The sequence below is a fragment of the Bubalus kerabau genome, chromosome X (genome assembly GCF_029407905.1).
Source record: "Bubalus kerabau isolate K-KA32 ecotype Philippines breed swamp buffalo chromosome X, PCC_UOA_SB_1v2, whole genome shotgun sequence".
In the NCBI taxonomy this organism is placed as follows: domain Eukaryota; kingdom Metazoa; phylum Chordata; class Mammalia; order Artiodactyla; family Bovidae; genus Bubalus; species Bubalus kerabau.
Window position 1 is genome coordinate 162,933,655 of NC_073647.1, and position 11,384 is coordinate 162,945,038.

The 11,384-nt window shown below is 41.6% G+C and overlaps 1 protein-coding gene across 2 annotated transcripts; it reads right to left on the reverse strand.

The window, feature by feature from the left end:
* Window positions 1–420: 420 nt before the first annotated feature.
* On the reverse strand, window positions 421–11,129 carry LOC129639232 (odorant-binding protein-like). 2 transcript variants are annotated; one of them, XM_055564260.1, is made up of 7 exons: window positions 10,410–11,129; window positions 9,776–9,915; window positions 8,874–8,944; window positions 7,759–7,869; window positions 6,612–6,710; window positions 6,346–6,393; window positions 4,704–4,882 (listed from the first exon to the last, which is right to left on the reverse strand). In XM_055564260.1, the coding sequence occupies exons 1-6, from the start codon at window positions 10,488–10,490 to the stop codon at window positions 6,386–6,388; spliced, it is 510 nt and encodes a 169-aa protein (XP_055420235.1). In that variant the 5' UTR covers window positions 10,491–11,129; the 3' UTR covers window positions 4,704–4,882; window positions 6,346–6,385. The 2 variants fall into 2 exon arrangements, with proteins under 2 accessions (XP_055420236.1, XP_055420235.1); XM_055564261.1 differs by lacking the exons at window positions 4,704–4,882; window positions 6,346–6,393; window positions 7,759–7,869 and adding an exon at window positions 421–853.
* Window positions 11,130–11,384: the final 255 nt, after the last annotated feature.

Consider the following 11,384-nt stretch of genomic DNA (forward strand, 5'->3'; position numbering starts at 1 on the left):
ACACACTCAACGTGAGCCGAGGAGGTAACGTCTGTACTTTGTCTCAAGTTTTCCTGCCAGAAATCCTCACCATTCGGAGCTTCTGTGGAGTTCGTATGGCCATTGAGAACCTCTTGAAGCCCTCCAGGTGGACAGGAACAGAAAGCTGATGTATCCATGACCTTCCTAATACTTGTGGAAACTTTTAGGATTGCAGGTTGACGTAGACAGGAGGAAATCTCCTGTAGATATCAGAGAGGACAGGTCCCATAGAGAAAGGTCCCATTGTTTGTCACTACTGGGCACCTTTGTTTTCATGTTCCCGTACTGGTATTTATTGATCAGCGTCTGTTTTCCTTCCATCACGCATGTTAGTTTTACTGAATGATGGACAATTTAATTCCTTTGTGAGCATTTGAATCAGTTGGCCTCTAGACTTGGTCCTTTTTCAAAGTGTGTTATTATTATTAATCTATTATATAGGAATTAGAGTTTTCCACCCTCCAGCCTATGCAATAATGGGTGACTGTTAGCTAATGTTAGGTTGGAAACAAAAGCCAGCATCACCAATGGCAAACCTCAGACCAGCCTTTCTCAACGTGTGGGCATGAGTGAAAGAAAAGTTACAATCTCTGCAGACTGTCTTGATTTCTCTTTTACCTGATGGCAACAGACTAGAGAATAATTTTTGTGCAATGATGTGTAAACTCATACTCTCGTGTGCATCATAAAGAACATGTGTTCTGTAAGATTCCGCCTTGTCCACGCTTTGGTCTGAATTCGGTAAATACAGATTTAGTGCCAACAGGAGCCTAAGCTTCAGAATTCAGCAGGAAGCAGACAGACTCAGCACAGCATCCAGTAAGCTGTCTTCCTGTGGAAGAACACAAATATATATTAAAACAAGAAGCAAGAAATTGCCGCACAAATCCCTGTTTCTACATTGCTGGGTGAGGAATAAGCAAAGATGGGAACTTAGAGTGTGTTTCCGGTCCTGTTTTGGAAAGAAGGAATATTTTCATCGAGAAGGTTTTGAGTGATGCTCTGAGTATAGTTGGAGGAGTGAGTTTAGTTTCTATCTGTGAGAACACAATACAACTTGAGAACAGAAAATGCAAATATGTTTTCAATGGTCACCTTGGTTGGGTGTAGAATCTCTCAAAATTCTACAAGTGTGTTCACTTTTTTAAAAAGCTTTTTTTAATAGAAACTGTGTTTTAACATTTTATTGAAATGGTTACATATTTGCTTCTGTTTCATCCTTTGGTTTTTTGCCTCCAAGGCATGTAGGATCTTAGCTCCTCAACCACAGATCAAACCCCACATTGAAAGGCCCTCACCTCTGGACCATCAGGGAAGTCCCTTGAAGTGCATTCACTTTGATAAGGCATTCCACTGAAAAGAATTATGAGACAATTCATATAGATAAAAAGTGTTAACGGGTTTGTTGATTGTGGTGTTGAAACATTTAGAAGTAAATGAAACAGTCTCGTAGTTGTTACAGATTCATAGTGGAAAATATAGGAAATTGGATTCATAAATAGTTCTCTGTGAATCAACACAATCTTTAAAATTATTACTATTTGAAATAAACAGAAAGATGATGCTCTTTATATTTTAATTCTCACGTATGTATAAAGCAAACAACTGCTCTCCAGTATGCTTGTGTGTTTGTAGAGTGTTCTTGCCTGGAGAATCCCAGGGACGGGGGAGCCTGGTGGGCTGCCGTCTATGGGGTTGCACAGAGTCGGACACGACTGAAGCGACTTAGCAGCAGCAGCAGCATAGGTTTGGTGGCTTAGATGGTTAACAATCCACCTGCAATGTGGGAGACCTGGGTTCGATTCCTAGGTTGGGAAGATCCCCTGGAGGAAAGCATGGCAACCCACTCCAGTATTCTTGCCTGGAGAATCCCATGGACAGAGGAGCCTGGCGGGCTACAGTCCATGGGGTCGTAAAGAGTTGGACACTACTGAGCAACTGAACATAGCACACCTGGGCTTATAGGGTTTAAAGAAATCTGTCGGAGGTACCTAATTCTGTTTAAAGAATTAAGTAGCAAATTAGAATGGAAAAAAACTTTACTATGAACTCACAGGGTCCCAAGATTTGGAAACAACTTAGCCATTAAACCACCACCAACACCACATATGACCATGTGTCTGTAGACGGCTTTCTCTAAATTTAGTGATATTTCTTCTAAATTTTCTATGAAATATACTAGGCCTGCAAGTTAAGGAACAGCCTTATCCATTTCTTTTATAGACAAATGATATTAGAAATGTTTGAATTTATCATATATTAATTTTTGTAACCCATCGTGCATGTAATGTGTATATTTTTTGTCAAGAGTATTAATTCCAAAAACATATATCTGTTTATACTTTCCTCATAGTCTGTATCTTTTGACTTTGTGGTGATAATCCATTTTTTATTAATATAGTTATCACAGATACATAGTCACACATGTATATTGGAGTATATATGTGTATGTGTATATATGGGTGTATATATATATACACACACATAAATACATATATGTGTATTTGATATTTCAGAATTGTTGTCTTGTTCATGACAGGTCTTGCATTTCAAAATTCCTTAAGAGATTCACTCCATTCCTCTGTGTTCAGTTGCCTCTGTCCGTATCCACCCATCAGTCCAGCATTCCCAGACGTTCTGTGAAGATCATAGTCATAACTTCAACTGCATACTCTGTGCTATACAAGTGGGAGAATTTAAACCTTGTCCTTGACCTCTGTTACTACCAACTAAGCCAGGGAAACTTTCCTTACCGGTGCCTTTGACATTGGCCAGCTGTAGCTCATTCGGAGGCCAAGTCTCTGTAGGAACTAAAACATTAATTCTGCTACATATCACTTAGGTTTAGTTTTATTTTGCCAGCTCTTAAGCTGAATCTCTATGCTTTGGCCCAACTATTTTAAAAAGTCCTATATCCTGAGGAAAAAAAAAAAAGATCATGGCATCTGGTCCCATCACTTCATGACAAATAGATGGAGAGACAATGGAAGCAGTGACAGGCTTTATTATTTTGGGCTCCAAAATCACTGAAGGTGGTCACTGCAGGCATGAAATTAAAAGACACTTACTCCTTGGAAGGAACCAACCTAGACAGCATATTAAAAAGCAGAGACATTACTTTGCCAACAAAGGTCCATCTAGTCAAGGCTATGGTTTTTCCAGTAGTCATATGTATGGATGTGAGAGTTGGACTATAAAGAAAGCTGAGCCCCAAATGATTGGTGCTTTTGAACTGTGGTGTTGGAGAAGACTCTTGAGAATCCCTTGGACTGCAAGGAGATCCAGCCAGTCCATTCTAAAGGAAATCAGTCCTGAATATTCATTAGAAGGATTGCTGGTGAAGCTGAAACTCCAATACTTTGGCCACCTGAAGTGAAGAGCTAACTCATTTGATAAGACCCTGTGCTGGGAAAGATTGAAGGGAGGAGGAGAAGGGGACGACAGAGGATGAGGTGATTGGATGGCATCACCGACTCAATGAACATGAATTTGAGTACACTCTGGGAATTGGTGATGGACAGGAAGGACTGGCGTGCTGCAGTCCATGGGGTCGCAAAGAGTCGTACATGACTGAGTGACTGAACTGAACTGAACTGAGCTGTAGCTCATTTGGAGTTCAGTCTCTGTAGGAACTAAGACATTAATTCTGTTACATATCACTTAGGTCTAGTTTTATTCTGCCAGCTCTTAAGCTGCATCTCTATGCTTTGGCCCAGCCCTTGAAATAAGTCCTACATCCTGAGGCTGCTAGATCTTGTAGACTGTAAAGCCCTCGAGCAGCGTGGGGAGCTGAGCAGTGTGCTCCCCCAGTGACAGTGGGTGGAAACACTAACACGCCCTGCTCTTTGAAGCAGAAGAGGATGGAAGACCACCTTTAGATGTTGTCAACAGCTGTGACTCCTTTCTGTCAATCATCTTGCTCCTGCAGAGACGCACTGACGGCAGGGTCCTACAAATTGACCAAGGCTCCATGCCTGCCGACCTTGGATTCGTAGTGATCCAAATGGTAAGAAACATCAAGCCCTTTGGCTCAATTGCAGACATTCTGGTGCTGTCAGAATACCCACTGATCCCGTTGTGGCCCACGGCATCTTATATTTTCTCCCCATGAAGCTCGGAGAGTGGAATATCCGCTGCTTTCCTTGTAATGAAGAAAGATGCATTTTAGGGACATCTTTCTTGACCAGACTGTCCCCTTCCCTCCAGTTAGAGGATTCTGAACCCTGTCCTCTGCCCCCTGAAGACTTAGTCTTTTTTCTTCTCTCCCTTGGACACCTCTAGGACATATCTATTTACTCCATAAGTATCTTTAATGGAGCAGCTATCCATTTAAAGCCATATGCTGCTGCTGCTGCTAAGTCGCTTCAGTCGTGTCCGACTCTGTGCGACCCCATAGACGGCAGCCCACCAGGCTCCCCCACTGGAGTGGGTTGCCATTTCCCTCTCCAACGCATGAAAGTGAAAAATGAAAGCAAAGTCCTTCAGTCGTGTCCGACTCTTCACGACCCCATGGACTGCAGCCTACCGGGCTCCTCCATCCATGGGATTTTCCAGGCAAGAGTACTGGAGTGGGGTGCCATTGTCTTCTCCGTTAAAGGCATATGTCTCTGGATAAATTTAAGGTGCATCTTTTGACAAAGGAGATTTTCTCTACAGATACACATAAGTCAGGTGTATATTAAACCAATTTAATTAGATCCTCAGGAATCACATACCACCAGACAGAATGTGATTACAGACTAGGAGATTTGAGACGGGAAAGAGAGTGTAAGTATGACAAGAGAAGGATCATGTTAATCAGGAACCAGGAAAGTGGTCTTCATGTTGTTGATCTTGATTCCATGGAGACAAGGGACTCTTTCTGTAGGTGAGTAAAACAGAACCAAAGGTTTAGGAGAGTCAACTGTGTGACGGCTGACAGGGTGAGCCTCGGGCGGTAGACTGTCCATGGTACAGGAGCTGGTAGCTGACCCAATGGACAGAATGCTGGTGGACGTCAATATTACACATCTCTCTGATGTAGGTAGGGGTCCATGTGGAATTTTCCCCAGGAGGTACATATGGGGTAGCATTTCCCATTTGGGTCAGTTCTCAGAGCTACAGTTTCATAATGCCTGATCAGGGTTGTGATTGGAGCACACGCCTCTGATGCCGCAAGTTCTATCTTTTCAGTCTTGAAGAATCAATTTTTTAGTTTTTATGTTGGAGTATGCTTGATTGACAATGCTATTTTAGTTTCAGGAGTCCAGCAAATTGATTAATTTGTATGTACACATATAAACATTTATTCTTTGTCAGATTAATTTCCTATGTAGGTTTCTACAGAGTACTGCAGATAGTTCCCTATGATACACAGTTTGACCTTGTTGTATCCATCCTATAGATAATAGTTGCATCTGCTAAACCCAAACTCCCCATCCTTCTCTTCCCCAGCCTCCTCCCCCTTGACAACCACAAGTTTCTTCTCCACATCACTGAGTCTATTTTGTAAATAAGTTCCACCATGTCATGTTTCAGATTCCACATATAAGTGATATCATGTGATATTTATCTTTTTCTTTTGACTTACCTTACTTGGTATGGCAATCTCCAGGTCCATCCATGTTGGTGCAAATGCATGATTTCATTCTTCTTTATGACTGAGTGATATTCCACTGACTATATGCCCCGCATCTTTCTTATCACACTCACTAAGAAACTAGAGTTTTTCTTTGATTTTTGTCTTTCATTTTTTTCTTCAACAGAACATTAGAAGCCACAGTTTACGAGATCAGTGACAATTTCTGAAGCTGTCTTAGTTTAGAAAGTTTAAAGATCTCACTTTAAGAAAATCTCCTGAAGGGGAATATAATCGAAATGCATGCTTCAGACACATGGTGAGAAGTCCTTTTAGGTTCTGTCAGAAACATATGTAATTAAACACTAGTCTTGCAGAAAGCGTGAGCTCTCTCTAATCCCAATTTTCCTGGAGGAAGGGTGTGTGTGGACAACCGTGAGGTCAGGACTGACGGGAACACTAATTAGTTTCCACCCACTTGTGGTCATTCCTGCTTCTCTCCGATGACTCTGGTCTGCAAGATTCCTGCAGGATATGGCTTTCTCACCAAAGCTGCTTAGCATTAATCAAGCAACCCACTTGCAATTTAATATGGCTCCAGAGAAGAGAAATAAGCTAATGGAACAATAAAAGTTCTCTAGTGATAGAATGTAAGTTGTTGGGGCAAAAAAACCATTACCTACAAAATGTGACAGGTATGAAATTACCATGTGTCCTTATTGATTTATTTAATGCAGCAACATTAATAACCGATGTTTTTCACTTACCCCGAGATTGATTTGAAATGCATAGTTTTCCTCAAGGAAGCTAGTCATCTAGGGGAAGATGAAAAGGACAGGAAATAAAGATTCACAGATTACTACCGTTCCAAAGGATTTACAAGGCTGGTTTTGTTTGTTTGTTTTTAAGTAAGAGATTATGGAAAATATTATTTCTGGAGAAAGAAATTTTCAATAAGTTGATTTGTTTACTAATAGAATATTTACCTATCGGGTGAATGATATATTTAGGAAAAAGTATATAATTCATTTACCAGTTTCGATGAAATTCACAACATTTTCCTCTTCAATCCCTTTCTCTTGAGTCAGCTCCTTGAACTTCTGCAAGCTTTCGTCTTCAATATTTACTTTAACTGAAAAATACCATGCAGAAAACCGAATGTTTACCTCTGAGATCCCAGAGAAATTCCTCAGTGCAGAAAAAGTAGTTGAGTGTGCAAGTCAGATCTTTGCTTTTTACAAATTAAGCCTCAAACAATTTGTATTTCCCATGACACAGAAATCTGCTGTCTATCTTAGGAATTAATTTCTGTCCAACTGTGTAACTAGATCCCCAGCGGTATCAGTAACAGGACCCTTAGAGACTCACAGTAGCTCAATGAATTTGGGGGCCCATCCATCACAATGAGGAAATGACCTGCTCCATGACCAGCTTCCCAGGTATCTGCAGATGCCACTCAGGTCATGTTCTGGACCCAAATAAATAGGAAACAGGATTCTCCCCTGACAGAGAGACGTGTTCACCACGTCACACATGATAATGGGACACGAACTATTCTGTAATAATACACCGGTCTACCCTATACCTTTCTTGGAGTAGACGCCTGATATCTTGTTGGTTCACATACCTCTCCCACTTCTCACTGAGAAGTGCTTGGGGGTGTTATCAGTGTTCATAAAAACAACGCATGTGAACATTTGAAAGGGATGAAGTTTTATTATAAAAGTTTCTGTTCCAAGGCTTAGAGAGTATTGAGAAGCTGGTATCAACTGAGGAAATGGAGAGTAGCCTCATTTTAGCCATGGCTTGACATTAATTGAGGTGTTTAAAAAAACAAAACAAAAAAAAAAAAAACTAAAAACCAAAAACCATTGTAATTTTCCTCCCATTAAAATTTAAAAAAACATTTAAGCTGTTTTTAGTAAAATTCAGTTAATTTCGAAATTTCCACAGGTGAGAACTATTTTTAAATTCCTGATGACCTGATCCCCATAGCCCTACAAGCTCCTCTTCCCTGGTAGATGACTTTCCAGAGTCCCTGACACCGTGAACGAAAAGAAATGGGTCCCGTAGACTGAGTAATGGATATAGTCAGCACATCCTGATTTTATGGACAAAGATACAGACAAAGGAAATGTTCCATGATGGTGTCCATGTGAATAGGAGGATGTCATACGTACCAAAGAGTCCAGTCAGTACTGTTTTCTGGCCATGCTCATCCACGTTGGTGTTATGTACTATTAGAATGTTGTTGGACGCATGACTAACCTCAAATACATTTTTACCCTCATCTGTGAGAGAGAGAGAAGAGATGCATATGTATAACCTTGCCTTAATGTCTTATCAGTTGGATGTATTCTGACATTTTGAGTGTAGCAGCAAGGGTAGGTGCGATATAGATCTCTGTCTCACTCCGTGGGTGAGCTGAACACGATGGTCCTTATGGCAGCAAGCGAAACAGACAAGGCTTTTCTCTTTCCTAATTTTCATACAGTTGATTGGATACACTTAAGTTGTAGTCAAATATGTACCCTTTAGGCCCCATAAAAATAGGAATGTATTTTGGGGCTGTTATGGCACCCCACTCCAGGACTCTTGCCTGGAAAATCCCATGGATGGAGGAGCCTGGTGGGCTGCAGTCCATGGGGTCGCTAGAAGTCGGACACGACTGAGCGACTTCCCTTTCACTTTTCACTTTCATGCATTGGAGAAGGAAATGGCAACCCACTCCAGTGTTCTTGCCTGGAAAGTCCCAGGGATGGGGGAGCCTGGTGGGCTGCCGTCTGTGGGGTCACACAGAGTCGGACACGGCTGAAGCGACTTAGCAGCAGCAGCAGGGATATAAGTGTTAGCCAGCATCCCCGTGGCTTTGAACAGAAGCTGCCTTGATGATTGAACTCAGGATCATTTCCTTGGATTTATGTTCATCCACTGAGCCTTGGATATATTAAGATGTTTTAAGATTTTTTTTTTGTTTGAGTGAATGATACTGATGTGCATACTTAAGACTCCTGAGACATCAGTTCATAAGGTTGTTGTAAGTTATGTGTGAGAACCATATGAAATACAGGTCTCCACATGCTATATCATTGGGTAACACTCATAATTGGGTGGAGACCTCCAAGCCCTGTGTTTGAACCCTTGTCTCCTGACAAAATAAAGTGCTTGGAGATCTTATGGACAGGAGCATGCTCACTCCTCTGTTTGTAGAATTCAGCTGTGTGGGATTCCAGAAGGAAGTTGTGCCAAGATTTCCACCCAAGCATACTCTGACCACTGAAACAGTCATACTTACAGTCAACAGCAAAAGTGCCATCCTCTTGCTTTATTCCCGTGACGTGTTTATATTCCCATTTCCCCTTGCGTCTTAAAAACAAAAACACATTCAAGCAAGTGGATTAAAGTCATGAAAAAAATTGATATAAAATTAGGATTTTCTTTGTTTCTTCCCAAAGATTAAGTGTGACAGGTAAGCTTAGTGCCTGTAATAATGTGACCTTTAAAAGAGAGGAAACATGTTTTCTGAGGGCAAGTCACTATCAAGTGACAAGGAGGGCTTGTCTATTAAATCTGAGCCGTAGTTCCAAAGATAAACATCAAATACAGGGTAAATCATGTTTAAAGCAGAATATGGAAGAATCTAGAATTTTAGAAAAATAAAAGAATACCTGTTTTTAAAAAATACTTCCTGTAAACAGATGGTTGTCATCATGACAGACCTTGGGTGTTCTCATAACCTGGGAAATAATTGATTAAATAAGAGGGGGAAAAATCACCCACTTAGGAAAAGAAATATTTAATTTTATGAAAACACACACTCTTCTTCCATCACAGTACTATAAGAGGATTAAACACTGAAAGACACAAATGTTAAGACCTATACACGTACAAGAAAACACACAAGTCCACATGATATGCTTATATGACATAAGGAGAGTGTATATGTGTCCCTCATTGCTTTAATGAGTTGATGCAAGTGGAGCTTTTGGAACACCCCTCCCCCAAGCAAAAGCTCCAGGAAATTCCCTGCAGACTCACAGGGGAACTGCATCCCCAGCTCAGAGACCCTGCTCAGCCCCACAACTCAGGGTGTCATGGTCTCAACACATCCAGAGAGCTCCCTGCAGACGGGGGAGACACACCCTCCCAGAGGCTCGGGGTTTACATGTGTTTTCCTTCTGGGTGATTTTTACTTACTTGACAAAAAAGTAGAAGTCCACTGTGCCCTGTTCATCATCAAACAGAAGTTTGTGGAGGTAAACCCTGAATGGCCCGTTGGGCTTGATCTTCCCCAGGTTACTGGATGCAATGTAGGCGGTTCTCCATTGCCCTGAAAGCTAACAGCAAAATTCCTCTTCGAAATTGTAGTCCTTGTCTTTCTCTTTCATCCAGCCTCATCAGGCATGAGTTTCCCATCAGTTTTGCAAGTCAGAGACATAATCAGAACTGACTGAAAAAAAGGAGGGTTTATAAAGTGCGGAAAAAGTGAAGTTAGAGGGAAAGAAGCAATTGAGACAATTCTGAGGGAGCTTGGGCTCTGATGTCAAATGCAGGATCTCAAATCCAACAGCTGTTTGGCTGATCCTCTCTCGCTGTTACTAGAGCAGAAAAAAAAATGCATAAGAGGCAAGTAATACACAGTAGAGATGAAACAGAACAGGCATAGAGCCCATAAATGAAGCAGTGTTGAGATGGAGGGAGATGGCTCACATTATGGATCCACGATAACAAAATCACAAAAGGAACACAGACACACACACACACTCTCTCTCTCTCTCTCTCTCTCTCTCTCTCCCCAAGACCTCCTCCCAGATCAGACCATCCCTGGTACCTCTGAGAGACTTGGCTGAGCTTCCTCTTCTTGGGCAGCACAAATCACACCAAGAAGTAGACTCAGGAACAAAACCTTCATCTTGAGGCTCCTGTGGTCTGTCTTCTGCCGAGGCTGAGGGTATTCCAGTAGCTGGAGAGGATGGAAGCTGGTGCCACTTTTTATAGGGCTGATATGTTGGCGTGACGTGTCATGAACCAATGGTTGTTCCTCCTGAGACCAAGGTTACACAGAAGTCATCTTCAGTATCCTGCTTGGCAGGAGCCATCTTTTATGTAATTTCATCATTGTTATCATGACGATTGTTTTAGGAGAAGCTTGAGGGAATCTGGATATCTGACCTTTAGAGTGAATAAGAACTCACAAACACATCTGATATTTCAAGGTCAGGAATATTTGTTTTCCTTTATAATCTGACATCAAACTGGAATGTGCTGTCCAAGGTACATACACCCCCATTCCTGTGTTGTTTCCTTAACATTTAGATAGCTTAAAATGTGTTTTCTAAAATTAAATTGAGTGTATCATTTAATAAACTTGAAAATATTTCCCACGAGACTATTGGAAAGCCTCCTATTTCTCTGGGATGACAAACATGAAAACAAAGTCTTTATCCCTTCCTCCAGCCTCACAGCGGGCTCTGTCTTTCTTATAACTAAGAGGAGGACCTAATCAAGGCTCCTTAACCTCACCTAATCAACGCTCCTTAACCTCACCTAATCAACGTTCCTTGAAAGTGAAAGTGAAGTCGCTCAGTCGTGTCCGACTCTTTGTGACCCCATGGACTATAGCCTATCAGGCTCCTCCATCCATGGGATTTTCTAGGCATGAGTGCTGGAGTGGATTGCTATTTCCTTCTCCAGGGGATCTTCCCGACCCAGGAATCGAACCCTGGTCTCCCACATTGCAGGCAGACGCTTTACCGTCTGAGCCACCAGGGAAGCCACTTAACCTCATTTAATCAATGCTCCTTAT

Bases quoted from the DNA above. Each gene is read 5' to 3' on its own strand.
- LOC129639232 (XM_055564260.1), bottom strand. From the start codon at position 10,490: ATGAAGGTTTTGTTCCTGAGTCTACTTCTTGGTGTGATTTGTGCTGCC. The intron at 7,870-8,873 runs GTAAGTATGACT...TCTCTCTCACAG, and splicing joins TGGCACTTTTGCTGTTGACT to ATGAGGGTAAAAATGTATTT. The intron at 6,711-7,758 runs GTACGTATGACA...GGTATTTTTCAG, and splicing joins AGTACTGACTGGACTCTTTG to TTAAAGTAAATATTGAAGAC.